The sequence below is a fragment of the Natator depressus genome, chromosome 22 (genome assembly GCF_965152275.1).
Source record: "Natator depressus isolate rNatDep1 chromosome 22, rNatDep2.hap1, whole genome shotgun sequence".
Taxonomy (NCBI): Eukaryota; Metazoa; Chordata; order Testudines; family Cheloniidae; genus Natator; species Natator depressus.
In genome coordinates, this window is record NC_134255.1 from 6,680,944 (window position 1) to 6,705,828 (window position 24,885).

Sequence of the window (24,885 nt, forward strand, 5' to 3'; positions counted from 1 at the left end):
AAAAAAAAAAAAAAAACAACCCCCGCTGATTGTTTTGGCTAAATCTGTTTGCCCAGTTTGATCTGAATTTGCAAATAGTTTTGGGTCATCTCCAACTGCATTTTTTTGGGCTAATTAGACTCTACTCACCTGAAACGTTTGGCCCCGCTCTGCTCATGACTGAGTAGATTATTTATTAGTTGTATTACAGTCGCACCTAGAGAAGGCAACTCGGCAAACACACAGTAGAAGACACTCCTTGCCTCAAGGGTCTTACAATGTGAATAGATGAGACAGACGAAGCGGGGAGCTGGGGGGTGCGAGGCGGGGGGTGGGGTGATGGGGGAAGGGAAGAAACAGAAGCCCAAAGAGGGGAAGTGTCTTGCTAAAAAAGGTCACACAGAAGGTTAGCAGCAGAGCCAGGAATGAAAACCAGGTCTCCTGACTCCCAGTCCAGGGCACCATCCACTGAACAATTCTGCCACTGAACTGTACTTCCCTTCTCTGCTTCCTCCCTCCTAGGGTCCCCATCTCTGAGGGCATATCCTCTCATCTCCGTCATCACCCGGCAGCCCTCTGTGGTCCCTCACCTTGTCCCTGCAGCTCCCAGCTCCCGAGCACTGTCACCCCACTCCTCCTTGGGAGCCACCAGTGCGGAGACACCAGCCAGCGAAACTCATGCCAGCAGCGAGTCAGAAGGGGAGCAGCCCACCCCGCGGTTGAAAAAGCCTCGCCGAAGCCGGACCATCTTCACAGAACTCCAGCTGATGGGGCTGGAGAAGAAATTCCAAAAGCAGAAGTATCTGTCCACGCCAGACAGGTCAGAGGAACGGGATTGGGGTGTGACTGGGGGTAAGGCTGGGAAAGTGGCTGCAGGGCCATGACCCTTAGGGAAGAAGCCTGCAACTGTGAGTTGCAAATCTGGGCTCATGCTACAGTGCTAAAAATATCTGTGTTGGTGTTTGGACTGGAGCCTGAGCTCTAGGACTGGAGGTAGGCTTCAGAGCTGGAGCCCGAATGTCTACACAGATATTTTTTGTGCTGTAGCATAAACCTGAGTCTGTAAACCTGGGCTCTGAGACTTGCGGCTGCAGAATCTTGCTTGCTGTGTAGGTGTACCCTATGAGACCGAGCCATCTACAGGGGATTTACATACATGACTCTCAGAAAACCAGAGGAAACGTAGGTAAAACTCTGAGCTCACAGAGGAGAATATAGGGCCCAGTGCAGCCTTGAGCAGGTGAGTGAAATCATAGACTCACAGAACTGGAAGGGACCTCAAGAGGTCATCTAGTCCAGTCCCCTGCACTCATGGCAGAACTAAGTATTATCTAGACCAGTGGTTCCCAAACTTGTTCCGCCGCTCGTGCAGGGAAAGGCCCTGGCGGGCCGGGCCGGTTTGTTGACCTGCCGCGTCTGCAGGTTCGGCCGATCGCGGCTCCCAGTGGCCGCAGTTCGCTGCTCCAGGCCAATGGGAGCTGCTGGAAGCGGCACGGGCCGAGGGACGTACTGGCCGCCGCTTTCAGCAGCTCCCATTGGCCTGGAGCAGCGAACTGCGGCCACTGGGAGCCGCGATCGGCCGAACCTGCAGACGCGGCAGGTAAACAAACCGGCCCGGCCTGCCAAGGGCTTTCCCTGCATGAGCAGCGGAACAAGTTTGGGAACCACTGCTCTAGACCATTCCTGACAAGCGTTTGTCCAACCTGCTCTTAAAAGTCTCCAGCGATGGAGATTCCACAACCTCTCTAGGCAATTTATTCCAGTGTTTAACCACCCTGACATTTAGGAAGTTTTTCCTAATGTCCATCCTAAACCTCCTTTGCTGCCATTTAAGCCCATTGCTTCTTGTCCTATCCTCAGAGGTTAAGAAGAATAATTCTTCTCCCTCCCCCTTGTATCAACCTTTTATGTACCTGAAAACTGTTTTCATGTCCCCTCTCAGTCTTCTCTTCTCCAGACTAAACAAACCCAATTTTTTCAATCTTCCCTCATAGGTCATGTTTCCTAGACCTTTAATCATTTTTGTTGCTCTTCCCTGGACGTTTTCCAGTTTGTCCACATCTTTCCAGAAATGTGACTCCCAGAACTGGATGCAATATTCCAGTTGAGGCCTAATCAACGTGGAGTAGAGCGGAAGAATTACTTCTCGTGTTTTGCTTACAACACTCCTGCTAATACATCCCAGAATGATGTTCACTTTTTTTGCAACAGTGTTACACTGTTGACTCATTAAGTTTGTGATCCACTATGATCCCCAGTTCCCTTTCCATAGTACTCCTTCCGAGGCAGTCATTTCCCATTTTGTATGTGTGCAACTGATTTGTTCCTTCCTAAATGAAGTACTTTGCATTTGTCCTTATTGAATTTCATCCTATTTACTTCAGACCATTTCTCCAGTCTGTCCAGATCATTTTGAATTTTAATCCTATCCTCGAAAGCACTTGCAACCCCTCCCACCTTGGTATCATCCACAAACATTATAAGTGTACTCTCTACGCCATTATCTAAATCATTGATGAAAATATTGAACAGAACTGGACCCAGAACCAATCCCTGCGGGACCCCACTCGTTATGCCCTTCCAGCATGACTGTGAACCACTGATAACTACTCTCTGGGAATTGTTTTCCAACAAGTGTTTTACCCATCTTATAGTAGCTTCATCTCGGTTGCATTTCCCTAGTTTGTTTATAAACAAATCCCCAGACCTCTAGGCTGAACTGTCAGCAGTGATGTATATGGTCGTGTAAGTCGCACATCGGGGGCCTGATTCTCCAGTGGCTAGCACTGGGTGCAGTCATTGACCCCAGTGCAAAGTGCATGTGTGACTCCCGTAAAGAAACGTGATCTCCATTTACATACTGCTTCATCGGGTACCTTTTAACATTGTCTTTAAATACTAAAGACTGTCTCTGAACTACAGTAGCTTTTCCAAGGCGAGGGGACATCCTGGAAACTATATCTGGCTCCTCCTTAGTTTACTTCTATTCATTTCAAATGGATCAGGGCACAGTGATGCATGGCAAGGGCTGGTTGGAGGACACTTTGGCCGTGACTAGCACGGGCTTTCTGCACTGAGGGGAGAGTCTCTCCCGTGGCATTGCCTATCACGACTACTTTAAAAAGACACAGGACAAAAATGTTCCTTAAAGTGGAAAAAGCAGAGGTAGCAGAAGGGCTGCTCAGCCGTTGCGGTGCTGAGCTCTCTCTAGTTGAACTGTGACGTCTTCTGGACTGAGAAAGATGACTTTGCCATTGGTGGAGGACTTGGGCAGAAGACCGGATTCGATTTCAAGGCTAACTTTTCCCAGGATCAAAGGTGACCTGAATAGAATGAATGAATGGAAACCACATACCGCGAGCATTATATAAAGAGAGGGCTCAATACATGTGCATAGCAGCATGTATTTATGCAGAGAGATACATGCAAGGAATAGAGAGCAAAGCTTTTCCCCCTGCTTCACCCTTTGAAAGGGCACAGCGTGTTTTCCCTCTCCCATGCTGGCTCAGTTCCACTGGCTAGTGCAGGTGTGGGTGTGGAGGCAGAAACCTGCCCATCACCCAACCCCTCTAGAGAAGCTAGTTCCACTATGAGCACTAGACTGGAGCAGTCTTTGCCCTCAGGGAACATAGAGGATGGTGACTGTGACTAGCCCATAAACAAGAGGTGTAAGGGGGAGCTGGGTTTGTTGAGCAACAGCCTCACAGCAGCCGCCAGTAGGGAAGGTCTCAATCTCTCCCTGAGTGTCTCTTGACCAGTACTGTTTATGTTTATATTTAGAGCTGGTTGAGATGTTTATACCTTACAATTTCCCCTTTGGAAAATATGGTTTTGGTGAAACTGAAATTTTCCACATGGAAATTTTAATTAATTGTTCCGATTTCTGACTGGAAAACGTAACCCCCAAATATTCATTTTTAAATCAGTGTGTTTTGTTTTCCAAAAACTAAAACAAAAATGACATAAGAATGGCCATATTGAGTCAGACCAAAGGTCCATCTAGCTCAGTATCCTGTCTTCCAACAGTGGCCAATGCCAGGTGCCCCAGAGGGAATGAACAGAACAGGGAATCATCAAGTGTTCCATCCCCTGTCGCCCATTCCCAGCTTCCGGCAAACAGAGGCTAGGGACACCATCCCTGCCCATCCTGGCTAATAGCCATTGATGGGCCTATCCTCCATGAACTTATCTAGTTCTTTTTTGAACCCTGTTATAGTCTTGGCCTTGACAACATCCTCTGGCAAAGAGTTCCATAGGTTGATTGTGCATTGTGTGAAGAAACGCTTCCTTTTGTTTGTTTTAAACTTGCTGCCTATTGATTTCATTTGGTGACCCCTAAAACAGTAACATTAAGCTGAATGAACATTTTTGTTTCATTTTGAATCAATGTATGTCTAAATGACATGTTCATTTTCACTTAAAATGTAGTTTCCTTTCAGGTTTGGGAAATAAAACATTTCAGCTGTTCATTTTCAGCTTTTGGATTGGGGAAGTTTTACCCATTTCTCTCTCTCTTTTTTTTACATTAGAAAAAGGGAGCAAAGGTAAAAAAAAGCAAAGGAAAGTGAGGAAAAAACCCACTTTTCACATTTTTAACTGTTTTCTAAAATGTTCATGTACTTTTTCACTATTTTCCAATTTGTTTTCAGTTGGAAAAAAGTGTGAAATTTGTTTTCATTTCCATTTCACATACTTTTTACTCCACCCCCCCAATTTTCCCAGTTGAAAAAAGGTAGAAAAAGTAATTTAAAAAAAGGGGGGGGAGAAGTGTCTGGGTTTCCCGATCAGCTCTAGTTATACTGAATTAGGCTTGTTTGACTGCCGTTTGTCTGGAACCCTCACAAAGGAGATCTGAGACTACCCTTTGAGGCAATGTGGCTCTGTGAAGTGTTTTCCAATGGACACCTCATTGGCGTGGAAGCCAGGACGCTTGAATTTTGTTTCAGGCTCTGTTTCTAACCTGTTGTATGGTAATCTTGGACAAATTGCCACACTGCTCTGTGCCTCAGTTTCCCTTTTTGTAACTACTGATCTACCTCATGTAAGGAGTTCTGAGGCTTAGTGTATTATTATTTACAAAGTGATTTGAGATTCACATATCATGTCAGCCTAACTTTTTGGGTTTATTCTGTGCCAAATGCATTACACGTGCCTCTCGTTAGCGAAAAAAGAAAAGGAGGGGTTTTTTTGGTTTGTTTTAAAGAACTTGAATCACCCATGTGTCGGGGTGTGTGGGGAGAAAGTTGTTGGTTTAAATTACAGGAGAAAAGGTTGTTAACACAGAGAGTAGCTTTACAAACCTAAAGAAAGTGTTTGAGAGGTTCACAAAACCTTAAACCCCATGTGTCACCAACCCCTAGTTTAAACAATTTTTAAGGCCTAAGGTTGGAAGGATTCGATTTTTATCAGTCAGTGAATGTTGTTTTCACTGTACACACACAAACTGACTAAATCCCATCCCCCCCCCCCCCCCAGCCATAGATAATAAACAAAATTTACAGATAGGCAAAGTAAGAAAAATCCTGCTAGAGAACTTTTTATCGTTTGATTCAGGACATTTTACTTTGTATATTTTGACGTGATCTTGACATTTATAAAGCTTTAGCTTTGTGAATCTTGACAACATCTGTCATTTAAATTATTATTGTGTGACTGCCCCCTTTTGCCTGGCCCTCCCCCCCATAATTTTCTGCAACTGTGAAAATTTAAATTGATTAACAATACAAAAAGCTTACAAATAAATATTATCTGTCAAAAGGAAAAAATACATATGGAATTCTGCCAAGCCTGCCTCTAAGCTATATGCTTATTTTTTTCATCTGATGACGCATGTCACCAAAGCACAGGTCACATTGGGCCAGATTTTCAAACACTTAGCACCCACAAGCAAGGACAGGTTTTCAAATGAGTGCAACTCCCATCTAAGCATCTAAATGGGGTCAAATTTTAACTAGCTCCCATAGTGACTCGTACGCCATGTTTTTTTTTTGAAAGAGCTCAGTACCCAGCATGCTGGGCTCTTTTGATATCTGGCCCATTTGGCATGATTCTCTATCCCCTAAGGCTCAGGGGTTGTGCTGACTGGCTCAGCACTGCCTCATGTGACCAGCTGAGTGACACCATCAATCAAAGCAATCTTGGCTGCTGAATTAATTAGAGACATGAAGGTTTCTTGACTTTGTACATGACCAAGACTGATGAGCAATCTCTGCTCCCCTAGCTCTTCCTTTCTCTCTCTCTCTCTCTCTCTCTATTTGTTTCTTTGGTTTCCTAGGCTAATGCACATGGAGAGAGGTTGTAAAGGTTACAGGTAATCTAGGTGTGACAAGACACAGGCTTCCTGGCAGGAGTTCGTCAAGCAGACATATTTCCCATGTGAGCTCATGAGCTGGTAACGCAGTGGCAAGGGCATGGATTGAGATCTGCACTCACTCTTGTGTCCTTCGACTGGGGCTACATTGAGGAGCATGGTGAGCTACTTAGTTGCATGGCTAATTAGAAGCCAAGGAGTGCAGATGGGATAGTGTCTGGAACCTGTGGGCTTGATTCTGATCTCCCAAACTCATCCATGTAGCTCCTTTGACTTCAATACCTCAGCTATTCAGTACGGTGAGTGGTATAAGGAGATGGAAAATCAGCCCCTTTAACTGCAAAGGGGACCCAAAGTGGGGAAAGCACGTGTGGGTTTGTTTGTTAGGGTATTTGAATATAGGTGTGTGTGACTGTCCCCACTATCTATCCAGTTGGATCACAACTTTTGTTATAAAAAACTCAGCTTTGGAAAACGTGTTTCCAAAGCCGTTTCAGGGACATACAACATGTTGTTTCAGGGGCTACCAAAAGGTCAACAGAAAGTTCACAGGACCTAAAATATGTTTAGATGCAACTCCATGTTTGCACCTGAACCCATCTGAGTTTTGCATAGCTTCACATTGTTGCAGAACATTTGCCCAGCTCTACTTAAAATTTCTGAATCACATAAGGCCAAATTCATCCTGAATGCAGCTCCACTGCACTACTAGGTCGAGATTTGTTCTCATTTAAGTGACAAATAAAGGAATTTCATCAGGGATGAATTTGGCCCAGGATCTCCAGATCTCAGGTTTTGTAAAGAAATAAATAGATTAATAGTCATAAAGGAACCACTACAGATTTGGAGGTTTGGCCCAGATAAGTTAGGATAAGCATTTGTGCTGTTTACTGTAGCTCCCCGGAAGGCCCAACACACACAAATTTATTTATAGGCATTTCTAGAGCTCTCATCGTTGTAATATCAGCAAATTAATAAATTCAGACACACAACACCTTTTTGAGGTTAGAAAGCATCCTTATCTCCAGTCTATATAGAGAGAAAGTGAAGCACAATAAAGACAGCCAAAATTTTCAAAGGTGGCCTCTGATTTTGGGTGTGAATTCTTGGGTGCTGTCTTGAGACACCTAAGGCCTGATTTTCAGAGGTGCTGAATATCAGGGCCAAGTTGTCTCCAGCTGGATGACTGAACTTTTGTCCTCACTCACTTGCCCAACAAAACACATAGGAAGAGATGGAAACAGACCAGCTATCCTATCTCCCTATTCTGCGCCATAACCACAAGATCATTCTTGCTTCTTCCATAAGACCATACTTCTTTGGATCCTAAATTTGGATCATGACTATTTATACTGATTTGTAATTCTCCTCTGAACTGGAGAGAAAAGACGAGTGAGGAGAAGCTGATAGCGATCTTTTTCTGGAATTTACTTCATTGTATGTGAGCCCCCCATTCTCTCTATAGGATACAATCAGGGATTGGCTACTGCAGTGCATCTGGACTCATTTCCTTTGTCAAGTCTCTGTATCTCTTGTCTTCTAGGCTGGACCTTGCCCAGTCACTGGGGCTGACTCAGCTCCAGGTGAAGACTTGGTACCAGAACCGCAGGATGAAGTGGAAGAAAATGGTAAGAGATCAAAAGGTTCCCAACCAGGCCTCCAATCTAATGTCAGAGAGATGAATCCTGAGCTGGAGTAAATCTGGGTGTACAATTGGAAGTCTTTGGCATAAATTCTGCCGATGAAGCTATGCTGATTTACACCAGCTGAGGATCTGGTCCAGAATTTTAAAGTTCAGTTTGTTACTGCTAACTGGTTGCTCAAAAGGCTCACATGGCTGAATGTATGTTGGGTGAGACTGGCCATGGATAGCAGTGCGGATTCAAAGCAAAGGGACGAAAGGGGGAGGAGCAGAAATTTCTCCCTTTTCATTTTTTGGCAACCCTGGGGTCTTTATTGCTTGTGGGAATTGGGCGTGCACCTGGACCATAAAGAAACTTCAACTCAATGAAGCTAAGTCCAGCTTTGATAAGTGATGTCCCTGCTTCCCACTTTTAAAGCTGTCTTTAACTCTGACCCTGCCTCCAACTCTTCCTGTACACCTGCTCCTGCTCCCTATGGTCTGCCCACATTTCTCTTCTGACTTTTCCCTTTATCTCCTTCATGCACTCCCAACTTCAAGCCTTTACATGCAGTTTCTCAGTTAGTATACACCAAGCCTCCTCCCTGTCCTTCAAAAAACATCTAGAATGTCCACTTGTCCAATACATCACTCCAGCTACAATAATGACAACACACTGTGTCTGTCCTGTATTGTATTAGAGGAAAGGAAGGGCAGTCAGGTCCCATTAGTTCTATTCTGGTTCCGTCACTGACTCACTGCATGACCTTAGGCAAGTTGCTTCCTCTCTTTGCCCCAGTTCCGCTGTGTGCAAAATGGAGATAATAGAGGTGGCAGAGCTATTTTGCTGACTCATCCTGGTAGGAAGACCAGGTGGGTCTCATTAGTTCCAAAGCAGGAGTAAAAAGGATTGAGTCTCTAAGAGACAAGAGAGAGCTGAAGGGAGGAGAAAAACTCACTTTGGAAACTCAAGCTGAGGTTTGATTGTTGTTACTTAAGCTAAGAATGAAAAGAAAATCTCAGTAAGGGAGCTGAATTTTGGACAAGCCTGTACGTGTGCTGTATTGAGAGTTGGGTCCCTCCCAAGTCCTCCCCAGCCTGGTGAAAATGAGCAAGTGAGTGAGGATGCAGGAGAGCGAGCGACAGAGGGAGGGGGGAAGATGGTATGAGCAGGGTGGGGCCTTGGAGAAGGGGCGGTGCAAGGGTGTTTGGTTTTGTTCGGTCAGGAAGTTGGCAACCCTGTATTGAGACCCCTTTACAACCCGCCTTGAACTCAGGACCCTACGTAAAGTCTGAGATATTAGTGTTTTCTGGGTTTGTACTTGCCTCCATTTAAATTAATTAAGGCCCATTTAAGTCCCACAAGGCCTACACATCACTTAAGTTCTACTTGAGTCTGGAGTAGGAGGTAAGGGTGCCTAAACCTTGGGCCCGCTCTTTGAACAGGGATAGATTTCATCCTAATGTTAAAAGTACCATCAGGAACTTGGATGGCAGACACTAGTGCACTTCAGAATGGTCCAAACACTTATTATCTTTGTTCCAGGTACTGAAAGGTGGACAGGAAGCTCCGACAAAGCCCAAAGGCCGCCCAAAGAAAAACTCCATCCCCACCTCAGAAGAGATTGAGGCAGAGGAAAAGATGAACAGCCAAGTTCAGAGGCAGATATTCGAGACATCTCAGGCCCCAGAAGAGCCTGAATTGACAGAGGAGAAGCCTGAAGTCTCCTTGGAGACGGAAAAGTCTCCGGAGCACAAAGTGGAGCCCTCCCCAGAGGAGACGACGCCCTCAAGTTAAAAGAGGAAAAACAGGAAAAAAAAAAGAAAAAAAGAAAAAAAAACCACAGAAAAAGGAAAGAGAAAAACAAAAATAAATAAATAAATAAAACAAAAAGACCTTGTGTATAAGTCAGGAGCTTGTGCACTTTGTGCCATTGGGAATCAACCAGCATGGGCCACCGTGGAACAAAGAAACCCAGTGCATATGGTGATAGTCTTTCCCTTCCCAACAGCATGTCTAAGTCCTTCCTGCAGATGACAAGGGGGCCTGAGTACTTTACAGCTATCTTCCAGAAGAAACTGTGTCTAGAAATGTGAGACAGCCTGGAGAATCAGGAAAAGCCCAGGGTTCCTTTCATGCCGTGGGAGGTGGTTGTGTAGTGATATGACCATCTTGGAGGGTTCGGTGTGTTCGCTTGGCCGTATCTTTGCCTTTTAAGGTAGAAATGGACAGAGTACTTAGTCTGGCCTCAAGGCAGCGACTGCCAGGAACAGGGGAACTTTTACAGCACGATTTCTCATTTAACCAGCACTTATTTCTGTTAGGCATGGGCCCAAGTGAAACAGTTTTTTGGAGGATGCACAGACCTAGGGTTTTGGTTCAGCCCATTATAAAGATAGGTGCAAGATTCAGACCCAGGTCATGATTCAGATTTCAGATCTCTCCTGGAGGTCTGAGGTGATCAGATCTGGGTTGTGGGGCAAACCTTTATAAAGGTAAAGGCCACTGGGTAAAATCTGGATTGAGATCACAGTTTGGATTTCAAGCTGCTCCAGAACTGGGATTTTTGCTTCAGACCCATTTCTAATTATTGTAGGGTTTGTATTTTTTTTCCCCCCAAGAAGCATTTAAATGTTTTCAGGGTTAGGGGAGAGTAATGGAGTTAAGAAGCGGCTGAAGAAAGTTCGCATTTGTTTTTAAGACCTGTGTGCCAAGACTAGATATGCATCATGTTTCCTAAAGTCTTGTTGAGGGTGCATTTTGCCCGAAGGCTGCAAGAGATGTATTAAAATAACCTTTATTTTTTAATTAAAAATTAAATATATAAATAAGACTCCGTGTCATTTCTCTTCCAAATCCTAGACAGAGGATTTCTTCTGTGTGTCACACTAGCACAGACAGAGTCAGGCAGTGTCAGCAGAGGCAGCGTCAGGACCAAGGTGGTCCTCGGGGAGTGAGGGGGAAGCTTTACAGCTGTCTTCACGTTCCTGTGCTGGGAGGATCCTCCACCAGACAGATACGGCATTTGGGGCCCCTTTACACCTCTCCTGCCCTTTTATATGGCAGAAAAGGATGAGGATATTACTTTTGATCTCCTAACTTGTAACCTTGTGTCTTAATCACAGATATCCTTCCTACTTTAGGGGTTGTGCTGAAATTTTTCAAAATTTTTGAACAGGTGCCCGTTCCACAAAGTCACCAAACACTCGGCGATGCAAAAGAAAAGGAATGAGTATAAGGGTGGAAGGCCAGAAGTCTGGTATCTGTCCTATCAGCTAGAATGTAGGCACAATATGTTGTGGTGAATCCCTGGAAGTTAAATAAAGACTGGGTGTTTTTCAAACATATGCTCGAGTTCAATCACAAGTAATGACTTGTTCTGGTGTTCTTACTACATGGAAGTCCTATGACATGTGTTATGCAGGAGGTCCGACTAGATTATCACACTGGTCCCTTCTGGCCTTAAAAATCTATGACTACTAGGAAGTCAATTTTTCAAAATTTTGTAAAAGAAATGTATTCAAATGTCTCAAATCCAATCGTTTTCTGTGCAGACTAGAATTAGAAACATAATTTGCTGTGAATAGTTTACCTGATGAATTTCACCTTTCTATTTGCCAAGTGTCTGTACATGTCTAGCAGTTTGTCAAGTTTATTTGGAATTCAGAATCTTTTGCTGAATTATTTTTGATGTGCAAATCCTTTGTGGAGCTGATAACAACAACTTCACAAAAATGTCAGTTATTTCCATTTTGCAAAGTTGGAAATGGAACAATTTTTCCTTTTTTTCAAAACTTTTTTTAAAAAATGCTGAATTTCTAAAATTTTGAAATTTCATTGTCCACCCTTTTTTTTGCCACTCAGTGCCATGCCATGAAAAAACATTCAGGGCGGTTTGTTTTTAAAGTTTTTTCCTTTCCTCAGTCTAACTTCTCAAAGTTCAGGACGTTTTTAAATGTGACAATGGAAAAAGGGAAATTGAAAGAAAAAAAAAGAGCCCATCAAAAAAATAAAAATAAAAGGAGAGGGGGACAAAAATATCAAAAATCTGAAGTTTCAAAAAAAATTCAGTTTTCAAAAACCTATAACAAAACTAAAACGTCAATTTAAAACAAAACAAAAATTTGTTTGGCTTTAAAATTTCCTATTGAAAAACTAAGAGCGTAGAAAATGACATTCCCTGCCCCCTTCTAAATTGTTTTTGACAAAATGCCATTTTTCAGTGGGAAAAATCTTAATCCAGCTCTAATCACTGTGAATTATTTGCTGTGAGTATTTAATATTTAACTGCACTGGTTATTTTTGAATGCATCCATAAATCACTCAGTTTCTGTTCTTCTTTTGGATGAGCATCATTCTTTGCATCTAGCTTTCCAGTGTGATTTATATTTACGAGTTCAACATTTACTCTACAAATATTCTGATATTCACTTAAAATCAGTCATTTCCACCATTCTTCATGCCAGCGAACTCGACCTCTAGAAAGTTCATAGAAAACAAACTCAAATCAAAAGAGGAGAGAACACTGTCAAAGCCAGGTAGTTTATAAACTTTAAACTACTTTTGCCTAAATTACTGTTCAGTATTTGCTCAGCTGGTACAAAACCCATGAATATTGATGGGAGTCTTTCTATTGATTTCAATGGGCTTCGATCAGACCCTAATATTCAGAGATCCCACCTTCATCAAGACCCAGTATGAGAGGCAGTGTGGCCTACTGGATAGACTGGAACTCAGGAGACGTGAGCTCTATCCCTCACTCTGCAAGTGGCCTGCTGGGTAACATTGGTCAAGTCATTTCAGATCTAGATCAGATTTAGGTTAGAATTCAGGGTTTGGGTTCAAGGCTGAATCAAGACTATGTGTGGGTACAACACTGCCAAAAATCTCATAGAATCATAGATGTCAAAGGGAGAAGGAGACCTGTTAGAACACCCACTCCATCATCCTGCCAATGCAGGATCACTCGTCACCGAACATGCTTGCCCAGTCTCCCGCCTCCCTCTTGTCCCAGAATATTTCCATCCCTTTCCCCCCATGCTTTCCCCTCTCTGCCACCACCAGGTTCCATTGCACTCCCTCAGTGTGCCTCATTTCCCTACACTCTCCTCAGTCTGCCTTGTGCTGTCTACATTTCTTGGACTTCCTATACTTTCCTGTTGCATTCCCTCTCCTTGCTGATCCAACAGCTCCATTGATGGCACCTCCACATTATCCTGCCCCTTGCCTGACTCTCTCACAGGGTGTTAAGGGGCCATCATCTTCCTTGAAGGCAACTTGGCGTTAGCTCTATTAGAAGGGCTGGATGGAGGTGGTATCCATTTTTTGCCCAGGACCGCCTCAAGCTCAAAGGGACATGGCAGCCATTTTACTAAGGGAAGAGTCCCACTGGCAGTAATGGAAATAGCAGCCATTTTGGATAAGAGCAAAACGTGATGAGCTTGAAAGACATAAATCAGAAATTAATTAGAACAGCCCAGACTTCAAAAGAGAGTTGGGATCACTATATATTCACACCATAGTCTAGTAGAAGTGAAAGTTCAGGGGGGGAGGTTTCAACGTGGAGATTTGAAACCTAACCCAGGGTGTTTTGGGGCACCTCCAGAAGATATTTCTTACTAAACCAACAGGAATCCCTCTTTCCTCTCAAGCAGGTGCCTGCTATGAGCAGGAATGCTATCCCAAGCCCCTGCCACACTGCTACAGCAGCATGCTTATATGAATCACTGGAACAATAATGCGGTCGCATAGCAGTACTTGCTACAAAGGAGGCCTCCTGTGGCTGCTGTGATCTGCCCATGCCAAGCTAGAAAGGTATGCCGCTAGGTTGTTGCCAGTCGAATGAAGTGAGCTAACCCCTGTCCAGTCTGTTCCAGCACATCCATTATCTGCTGGAACCACTGATTTTCCTTTTTTTTTTTTTTTTTTTTTTTTGTCAAACAACCTAGGGCAGGAGGAGAGTGAGTGGCTCCACAAATACTAGGGAGCTACTCCCAACCTCAGGTGGTCCGGGGCTGACTCAGCTTTTTGTTTGGCTTCCTGTGGTTAGCAAGAATGTTTTAAAAAATTCATTAGACAAAGGTGTTTCCGAGAGAAGAAGGCTGGTGGGAATGCCAGAGTGCAGGCGCTGGCCCGCAGCAACCTTTGGGTGAATGCTTCCCATATGTCCATGAAGTAAAAGAAACCAACACACCCGAGACAAAATCGCACCCCCCACTTTCCAGGTCTACTAAAGTCCTTCCCAAACATTAGCTAACACTCATGTCCAGTAGGATGGGTAGTAATGAGTTCATGGCTATTTATGCTCTCATAGCTGTCAACACAATGTTACGTGCACTGGGAACTTCATGGTGGCACCGACAGAACTGTCATCTTCCTGTTCCAAAATGCAGGCCCCTGACATTTGAGCTAAAGGAAAATCTTCAATAGCAGTATAAGGCCTGTGACACACAGATGAGCAATTCGGAGTCAGTGGATGTGCACCTGTACCCCACGTGCTTTAGGCTGCAGAATTTGACTTTGTTTCTCTAGGGGAGGGGGAGAGAAACAGTGGGGAGGAAACATGGATGTTAGCTGGATATTCTCTCTCTGCAGAGAGTAGCACAGCAACTTCGAGAACAGGAATTAAAGACAGGCAGCCCTGTGGACTCATCAGCTGATCAACACGGGACCAAGCCATGTGCCTGCTGTGACGGCTGGATCCCACTCCCTGCCCCACTTTGGATACAGGTCAGCGTTCTTCCAGGTTTATTTACCAGGGGAGCTCTCCATTAGAATAAGGTTTGGTCCACCATGGAGCATTTTGTGGACCTGTAGGAAGAGCTGGGGGGAGAAGCATTTGTCTCCTCTAGAGGCAACAGACCCTGTGGAACTCACACTGAGCTATCCGCTAAGGGCTCTGAAGTGGGATTCTGCCTCAGAGAGAGAGAGAGAATGGGGCAGCACTTAACGAGGGGAGGATTTGTGAATTCTTGTCTGACTTGGCTGGGTTTATGCGGGAGAAGATGGTGCCCTACAGGGTGAGAGCCTTATAGAGATCCAGAAGTGGATCTTTTATATGCTCATCCCAATCTGTGCACCGCTTTGGACACTGGCACAGATTCTGTTTCACAAGCAATTGTGAGGACTAGTCAGCTATTGACCCCAGGGCTGGAATGCTGCTAGCTATGAGGATCCCCAGCCTGTTTGTTTGCTGACGAGGTTCTGGGGTGTGTGAAAGGACTGAGACACTGCTTCAAGCAGTGGCGGGTCCAGGTGACATACCCTAGGTACTATGGTCTGGCCATAAAGACTGAGCAGTCACCTCTGAGAGAAGATCAGAGGCGACGTGTTCGGATGTGTGTGCTGAAGCATAGACCATATGATGCTGAAACCTTACATTTGAATGTTTGTAACAGAAACAAAAGGGGGAACATCTGCACAAGGCACACCAGAGATTTACTGGTTTTGCTGCTTTTGTTGAAAAGTTATTCATAGGATTCCAAACGCTGTTTACAATATTTTATACGATTTACAGTGTGTTTTGGGTGTACTACATGTCTGTTTTACTGAGGAAGCGTATGGTGTCTGTCTCTCTTTGAAATTGCGTGGGGGCTATTAACATCTATTTGTCGGGGGTTTACATACAATAGCTCTGTGCAATGTTTTCTGAACAGGTGCAGGAGGAAGGGGAGTGGAAAGTTATACAGAATGTTGCCGGAGCATCCCCCTTCCCCATTACACACAGAGCCAATTCATTGTAATAGTTTCCTCATTAACAAATGGAGGCCTGGAGAGGTGAAGTGACTTGTCTACCATCACAGAGCAAGTCAGCAGAACTAGGGATAGAACCTAGGAGCCCTGGGGCCTCATTCATCCTCCAGGATTGTCCTGGAGTCTCCAAGAATAAAAGATTAATCTTTAAGTAAGATTCTGTCGTGTGATGAAACCTCCAGGAAACCTCTAGGAATATGTCCAACTAAAATTGGCAACCCTATATCATTGTTGACCCGTGGCCCCTTTGCGCAGACAGGCTGAAACAAATGGGCCGGTCTGCAGGCCTAGGCCGCTGCTTGGAATTCCCCTGGTGCAGTGGGATCTCTATGACTGGCAAAGAGAGGGTCCGCTCAGCTCCACCCCCTGAGCAAGGAGCATTCTGGGGTATTGTGGGCTGGGGTGGGGCAGGGTTGGGTTTGGGTTGGGTAGCCCTGTGCCTTGGAGATTCTGCACCCCTCCAAAGCCTCAGAGGGGCCTTTGCAGCAGGTGCACAAGTGAGGGCAGCCCAGGCCCAGAACACAAAGACGGTCCCTACTCCAAGGAACCTACAATCTGAGTAGCCCAAGGATAAGCCTGGCTCCTTGTACTCTTCTCAATCTCCAGGACCATTCTGCCTGCTGAACACCATGTTTACTGTTCATCAGTTTGGTCTCTTTCCTTTTTGTGGGTACACTAGTGAGGTGTTCTTAGCAGCCAGGGGTGGGGACGGGATGACAAAAATGTTTGGTATTTGGATGATTAGTCTTTCTAAACTCAGCCAGGCCTCTATCTTCAAATCTCATCAGAGCAAGCTTTCTTGTGGGATTACCTGGTACATCCCAGTTCCACACTCAGAGTCAGAAAAAGACCAAGAACAGACTTTCTCGTTGTTTCTGGTTCCAGACTAATCTAAACCCACGGAATGTAAAGCAGTGCAAGAATCACAATAGAAATCGAACGCTTTTCCAAACTTGGAAAAGAAAGTTTTGGTTCATATAATTGGCGATGGCTCAAGTCTGGTTTTACCTTATTTCACCCAGTTAGTTAGTCCATCCCTGTTTAAATATGAAAGGGGTTGAATATTTGCATAGATGTCCATTCAATGGGAAAAAAATTCTAATCTGAGCCCTTTCCCATGACAGCCAGAAGTAGAGTGACGGGTCAGCGGACGCTTCCAGAAATGTGATCTGCATTATAACCCATGAGATACTTTTTAACAAAGTGTAATATAATGGCAATACTGTAGTGTCTCTTGCAGCAGAAAAACATCCCATCTTGACTTAAAGATAGTCAGTGATGGAGAATCCACCATGACCCTTGGTAAATTGTTCCAATGGTTAATTACCCTCACCATTAAAAATCTATGCTTTATTTCCAGTCTGAATTTGTCTAGCCTCAACTTCCAGCCCTTGCATTGGGTTATATGTTTCTCTGCTTGACTGAAGAGGCCACTATTAAATATTTGTTCCCCATGCAGATAATTATAAACTGCAATAAAGTCACCCCTTAACCTTCTCTTTGTCAAGATAAATAGATTGAGTTCCTTGAGTCTGTTACTAGAAGTCACGTTTTCTAATCCTCTAACCATTCTCCTGGCTCTTCTCTGAACCCTCTCCAAGTTATCAATATCCTTCAAAGGCACCTAGAGCTCTGGATGGTTTGGATACTCTTTTAGATTTAAATCAAAATAACTAACTAATTCAAACCCTTGTTTTTCAAGGTAAAATTAAGATTTTTTTTTAAAAAATTCCTAACTAGAACTGGTTGAGAAATGAAAACCCATTCTCACACAAAACATTCAAAGATTTTATTAAGAGTTTGAAAGGAACCCATGTTTTGCTTTTTCAAAATATATCATGATTTAAAAAAAAAATCCCCCAATTTTTATTGAAAGCATTATGGAAAGAAAGAGTTTTCCAAATGGGTTATTGAACATTTTTGTTGACCAAACCCCCAGCTTTTAGGGTTTTTATAATGTTTTCAACAGTGATTTTATTTCAGAAAAGATATTGAAAAGAGGGTTTTTATTTATTTGTTTAACAAAAATAAAAGCAAAAATTCCAAATGTCAACAATTTTTGACAAAAAAAAATATTTTTTAAAGGGTTATTTTTCAACAAAGAAAACTTTTGCTCAAAAATTTGCAACTAGTTCTATTCCTAACTATGGTCCCAATCCTGCAATTGGATCTGTGTGGCTGGAGTCTGGCACTTGTGCAGAGCACCATTCATATTAAGATGGCTTTTAATAAACAAAAACACCCCAACCAACCAAAAGCCTCATCTGTGCATGTGACAGGTGCTGTCTCAATGTTTAATCCTTTGTATCAAAACAAGCTTATTAGTCTAATAAAAACAATTCTCTCCCTCCTGCAAAGGAGGTGCCCCGTCATGAGTTCTCCAAATATTTGCTTAATTTGTCTCAACATTGTAAAACTAAAACATAATATTTGCCCCTCTGGAACATATCAGGGGCTCTATGTATCCCTTGCCCCACCATACCATTGCCCCATTTCTCCCGCTGTGGAAGGGTGGACTCACCACTCGTGTACCCCTCGTGGCTGGACATGATGTGGCAGCTCTTTGCTGTCTGGCGTCCCCTACCAACAGTCACTCCAGTCCTCTGGCGGCCTGCCTCTTCTTGCAACTCAGCCCCTCGGCCAGGTCACGTTTTAGTTCCATAAGTCTTCCGGGTAACTGAGAGGCCAACAAACAAGAGGTCAGTGAATAATTCCAAGACCTTTTGTCAGGGCTGCCACTGCTGACTTGAGGCCCAGTGGTTCTTACACTCTTCCGTCCGGGCTCTGAATTGTGCTTGTCCTCTCAGGTCAGGGGGCCTCATGCCACCTTCCTCAGTGGCTGGGTGGGAAACCCAGCCTCTCCCACCACACAGGTTCCAGCCCAGAGACCCTAGGATGAGCTGCCAAGGTCTGTTCAGCCAGACACCTTGCTGCTGCCTCCTTAACATTAGCCTTTCTTCAGGCCTTTTTCCAAGCCCGTTCCTGGGCTCTTTGTAATGAGCAACACCACCTGGGCTTCTCCCCACAGGGTTAATCACAGCAGCTTGTTCCAGCCAGGTGCCTGTCAGGGATCTTCACTTTCTAGTGCCCTGATAGTGACGGCAAAGTTTTTCCCTCTTCCCTGGAGACCCTCCAATCTGAATCTGAATGCCCCTTAGGCCTTACCGTCACTGCCTCTTGAGTTCACTGCCTCCAGCTTCCTCCCGCCAGAGGACAACCAGCCTCTAGCCCCAAGCTGGCGGTAGCCTCCCCTGAGGTAAAAAAAGACAGGACATGCAGGATGGTCCTGGGCCTGTAAGACTGGACAGCTGGCTGTGTGTTTTGAGCACCTTACAGGTTTCCTTGGACAGCTACCTCAGAAAAGGGATGATCCTGGGAAAGCCTGGACAGGGTGGCAACCCTACTCCAAGCTTCACTACCCCTGGCCTCCTCCTGACTTTGGGACCCTCTGGTTCTAGCTCCAGACCACTCTCAGCCCTGCTACCTCTCACACGGGTCTCCCCATAGGCCTCCTCAAGCAGCTTTTCCCCTCCCCTATGCTTCTTCCTTCATGAACACCCAGCTTCACCCCAACTGGGTTTGATCACCAGTTATGCCTGACACCCCTCCAGGTGCTACCCAGTAGCCTAATTAAACTCAGGCCCCTGTTAACCTGTGGTTACCTAGAGTGGGGTTTATACACCCTACCACACACCCCCATGCCAGGGCTCTTTGGGCCTCCCATTCCCACCTTTCTCCCCATTTTCCAATGTAAGGACCCCCCATTTTCCCCATTAGGGGTTCTGAATGCCCCTCTTTCCCCCATGGAAGGGGTCTGTGTGGCCTCCCATTTCACTCATGCCTTCCATTCCTTGCATGGCCAGGGCTCTGTGTGCCCCATTCCTCCATTCCCCTAATGCCCTCTTTTCCTCCCTGCACCCAGTTCCCCCTCCCCCCCCCCATACCAGATTCCCCCATTCTTCCTCCTGCCAAGGATTCTGTGTCACCCATTCCCTGTTCCTCCCATTCCAGGATCTTTATGTGCCTCTCCATTCCTTCTCCCATCATAACAGCTTCCCCTATTCTCCCCCGCCCCATACCAGGTGACCTGTATGCATCCCCATTCCACTCTTGGGCCCCACTCTTCACCCTACCATTCTTATTTCTTTTCTTTCTGTCAGGCAAATATGTCATTCATGATGTCAACATTTTAAATCTGTATTGGAGGAAGAGCAGAACTGAATGGGGGGGAGGTATTGTTATGTTTGAAACTTTTAATGGCTGCCATCCTCTCCTTTTCTGATCTATAGAAAGCAACTAGATGCCAGGGGATCCATGAGTCCCTCATTTCCCCCTCCCAGTTCCAATTTTAACCAAAATCAATATGGTTCTGTCCACTGATTCCTAGAACGGTCCCTGAAATTTTGGAATTGATGGGGTGCGGCATTCAAACATTATTGCATTGCAGACAGATAGACAGAGAAATGCCATTGAGTTGAGTGTAAAACCTCATGTCACCTGGCAAATTAGCCTGTGAAACTCAATGCCACATGATATTATTGGAGTCAAGGACTTAATAGGATTCAGCAGTGGATCACATATTCATAAGAACAATGGGAGGATCCATGGTTAAATCAGACAGGATGAAAAATGCTCTTCTGAGCATTAGGAAGAAATCTTGGTCGGCTATTGGGAAAGAGACAAAAGGATCCACCATTATGTTATCTCAACAGCAAGCCAGCACTGCACAAGCTCCAACTCTGTGAATGTGGTTTTGGCAATTCAACGGGGTTGTTTGTGATTCTTCAGGACACAAGGAAGTACAAAGTATGTTATGCCCCACTTATCTCAGTAACCTTCCAAGCAGCTGGCTCTAATCCTTAATGAACAAAATATGAACTTGCAAGCATGACTGCAATCCACAAACCGATCCCTTGGGCCAATTTTGAGCTCAGTTACATCATTGCAAATCAGACACAATGGCAATGGGTACCCAGACAAGAACCCAGCTAGAGAGAGAGCTATTGGAGCAATGGAGTTACTCCAAATTTACACAAAGTATAACTGACAGCAAAATTCCAAGTATCAACCCAACCCTTTCCCTTTTCAGCCAAGAAGGGACAGGAAGTTGGAGTAATTCTGAACAACACTATTGCAGTCAGTTTAAACGACAATCTCCTTGCATACCTACAAATTATTTTTTTTTAGCTCTCTGGCTTTGTTAATTTTTTTCCTCTTCCCCTCTGTTTATTTTTGTTGCAGATTTATTAGGTGCACAGATAAGTGCCATTTAGCTTTGCAGAACTGTCATCACCAGCACTTTATGAATGGGATCATTCACTGACAAACTATTTAAACACTAAAAGGGGGAAAAATTTACTGCCACAGGTCAATGAGGAGGCCAAGATCAACCGAAACTCGGCTGTATTTCTCCTTGAATATAGGAATGTGAGGAGGACGCTGAGCGTTTTCTTTAATTTATCCTCAAACATCAAATGTAATGTCACTTTGTCTGCAGTGATACTCTGTCTAGAGCGCATGCCTTGGTTTTTAGCTGCTAGCAAGCATGGGATCTAAAAATATCAATAGACAGGGAATCATGCATCTGCTAATAAGGGCTGTGAAAAATATATTTTCAGTCATGCAATCATGCTCTCAAATAAAGTATGAGGCCTGCACCCCTATTCATCCCACTGTTGCTGCCACCAACAATCGGTTCAAGGCAGTGAAGTTGTTAGAAAATGACACAAAGTCTGGCGAGTAAAGCAATAAGCCTGCCTGCAAGAGATCTGAGTTCAGGTCTTACGTCTGCCCCAGCATTTATATTTGACCTTGCACAGATCATTTAACCTCTTTGTACCACAGTTCCTCACCTATTGAAAGGGGATAATAATATTTCCTTTCTCCCACCTATTGTCTAGTTGGATTGTGAGCTTTTTGGGGTCAGTGACTGCCTCAACTACTTTTGTACAGTGCCAAGCACAATGGGGCCCAGTGTCAGTTGGGCCTTTGGGCATTACCATCATACTTCTACTAATAATAATTTCCATAAAATGCCTTAGAATGATGATCTGATGTGGCTGTTTTGGAGATGTGTTAACAGAAGCCATGTATATTCTCCATGGGCATAAAACACTTGCAATTTTCATTAGAGCAGAAGTTTACCCCAGTGTCTTTGGCCACCATTTCTCCTCCTTGACTGTTGTGCAAGGTATCAGAAACATAGGAATTAAGGCACTGGATCAACGCAGTGATCCTTCTCGCCCAGTATCTGGTCTCCAATGGTAGTCAGCACCAGCTGCTTCAGAGGAAGACGCAAGAAACCCTGCAGCAGGAAGTTATGGAGTAACTTTAGGGAAAGTTTCCTTCTAACCCCCAATATTTAGAGCAGGGGTCTCAAACACATGACCTGCAGAGTTATTTCCTGCGGCCCGCCATAGCTCCCCTCACCCTCTGTTCCACTCCGCCTCCACCCCCCCGAGCGTGCTGTGTCTCCGCCCCTCTGCCTACCTTCCAGCGCTTCTCACCACCAAACAGCTATTTGGCAGCGTTTAGGACTTTCCAGGAGGGAGCAGGGAGGAGCGAGTATGCAGCGCGCTCAGGGGAGGAGGCAGAGAAGAGGCGGGGCTGGGCTGGGGATTTGGGGAAGGGGTTGGAATAGGGGCGGGGGGGGTAGAGTTGGGGCGGGGACTTTGGGGAAGGGGTTGGAATGGGGGCAGAGCAGGGGTAGGAAAAGGTGGGGCAGGGCGGGGCCTCATGGAAGGGGTGGAGTGGGGGTGGGAGGGGGGCTTTTGTATCTTCGTATGAAAAGGCATCAGTGATGTGGCCCTCGGGCCAATGTACTAGTCCTCATGTAGCCCTCATGGTGATTTGAGTTTGAGATTCCTGATTTAGAGGTTGGCTTATGTCCTGAAGCAAGAGAGTTTGCATGCCTTCCAGAACTCTTGCTTTTTGTTTTAATATTTACTATTATAACCTGGAATGTTCTTGTCATCCATGGAAATGTCCAATCCTTTTTATGAATCCTGGTAAACTCTTGGCTTCAATAATATCTTGTGGTTGTGAGTTCCATAGGCTAATTAACCATTGTGTGAAATAGCATTTCCTTTTATTCATTTTAAATTTTGTCCCTTTCAACTTGTTCTTGTATTATAAGAGGAGGATGAGGAGAAGATCCTGATATACCATCCATTATTCTGTACACTTTTATCATGTCCTGTTTTATTCACCTCCTCTCTTAGGTAAATAATCCCAATCTTTGCAATCTCTCTTCCTAGGAGAGCTTTTCCAGGCCTTGAATGATTCCCGTTGCCTATTTCTCCTGTATGCTGTTTGAGATGGTGTGACCAGAAGTGAACACAGTATTCAAGGGAAGGTATATTGTTGATTTACATAATGGTGTTCTAATTCAGCACCCGGGTACCCCCGAGGTAGCAGCAGTTTAACAGTGGGATATACATACCAGCTGAGATTTTGATGGGAATTGGGTGAGCAAATCTCTTAGACAGTTTTGAAACGCTCCTCTGTAATTTGTAAAGTACTTTGGGACCCCATAGGATGAAAACTGCCGTAGAAATGCAACATTTCTTGCCGGAAGCCCATTTAAAAAGGACTTGGCAGAGCCTTCGGCAACAGTCTGTAAGGAACAACCCTGAATTGGCCAAGTGGTGAGTAAAGGAGATGGCCTAAGATTTCCCATCTCCAACTTCTATGATGCCGTGACCCTATGAATTCCACTGCTTTTTTCCCTGGTGAAAGTTTTCTCTTTACCTGATCCTCAGATATTGCTTACAGCTCATTATACATGGGGGATCAAGTTGTATTGTAAAGTTGACAAAAATAACACTTTTATATTTTTTTCTCTCCCAGCAATTCCAAATCACCATGCAAAGCCTCTTGACTAATATGGTCAGATTTAGAGTTAATCCTTGCCTGCTTGGTATATTTGCATGTAGGTATTTGAGAGATTTAAATGGACACCATTAGCTCCCATGGGGCCTCATTTCATAACATACCTTAGAAACACAATCTGATGGAGGAAGATAAGACACAAGGGCTTCTCAGTAGCAATCAGCTTTAATTCTGCTCTCCTTACAGTGTGAAATCAATGAAAACAAGGCCTCTATACCCTTGGCTCATGAAGTGCTTTACAGACATTAATTAAGTTGCACCGTACCCTTGCGAGGTAGGTGAAACATCCATTTTACAGCTGGAGAAACTGAGGCACAGAGAGATTAATTGACTTGCCTAAAATCACGGAGAAACTCAGTGGTAGAGCTTGGCATAGAACGCAGGAGCTCTGACTCCCAGTTTCCTGCTCTGACCACTGGACAACATTCTGTTAGGATAGAAGCAAATTTTTCAGGTGCTTATATTAATTTGATTGAAAGTCTTTGGCATGAGAACCAGGCTAGAAATCCCACCAACTCAGGCCTGCTCATAAGTTTTCCTGAATGTCTATGGTTTTGATGTGAGTGGAAGTATGACAACAACCTTTCTGGTAGTATTTTACCACCTGCAATTCCAGGCAAAATCAGCAGGTGCAGAGGAGAGTAAAATTTAGAGATTGGGAACAAGCTACAGAATTCAGATCTGGATCTGGATTCTGAATGTGCAGCAGTTTGGGGATAGTTGGAGTTCGTGGTTTTGGCTCAACCTACTGTAAAGGTAAGGGGTGACATTTTCAAAGGAACCTATGTCACTTAGGCCCATATCCTCAAAAGTATTTAGGTGCCTAACGCCCACTGACTTCTCTTTAATGAGAATTAGGCACCTAAATATCTTTGAGGATCTGGGTCTTAGCACATTAAGTGCCATTGAAAGTCTTTGTTACTTGGGCTCCTAAGTCACTTAGATTCTTTTGAAAATGTTACCCCAGGGCCATTCATGAGATTTGGATATGGATTCTGGGTTTGATTTCAAAGCCCTGGATGTTTGGGGGTGTTTTGATTCAAGCACTTTTCCAGGGTACCAAACTCTTTTGGGCTCAGACTTACTCACTGTTTTAATCTCAGTTATCACAGGTCAGGCCCTCCCACTACTGTTTTATTGGACTGGTTCACTAGCACCACAAGAGTGTGGTCCAAAGACTATTGAAGTCAATGGGTATCTTTCTGTTCACTTCAGTGGCTTTTTCCTACGTGAACTGGCACTGGCATCTGGTGGTCCCAGCAGAAAATGACTGTATAATCGCAAGTGCTAATTTTTGAGTAGTGCACACCTGTGTATCAATGAGGCATGTGC

The 24,885-nt window shown here is 44.5% G+C and overlaps 1 protein-coding gene across 1 annotated transcript in view; it reads left to right on the forward strand.

The window, feature by feature from the left end:
* Positions 1-10,683, forward strand: part of BARX2 (BARX homeobox 2) — a 54,819-nt gene extending 44,136 nt beyond the window's left edge. Inside the window, exons 2-4 of the mRNA XM_074936693.1 lie at positions 502-799; positions 7,833-7,917; positions 9,457-10,683. Of these exons, the coding sequence (XP_074792794.1) occupies positions 502-799; positions 7,833-7,917; positions 9,457-9,708 (635 nt within the window). The 3' untranslated portion in view covers positions 9,709-10,683. The remainder of the gene's footprint in view (positions 1-501; positions 800-7,832; positions 7,918-9,456) is intronic.
* The last annotated feature ends 14,202 nt before the right edge of the window (positions 10,684-24,885 follow it).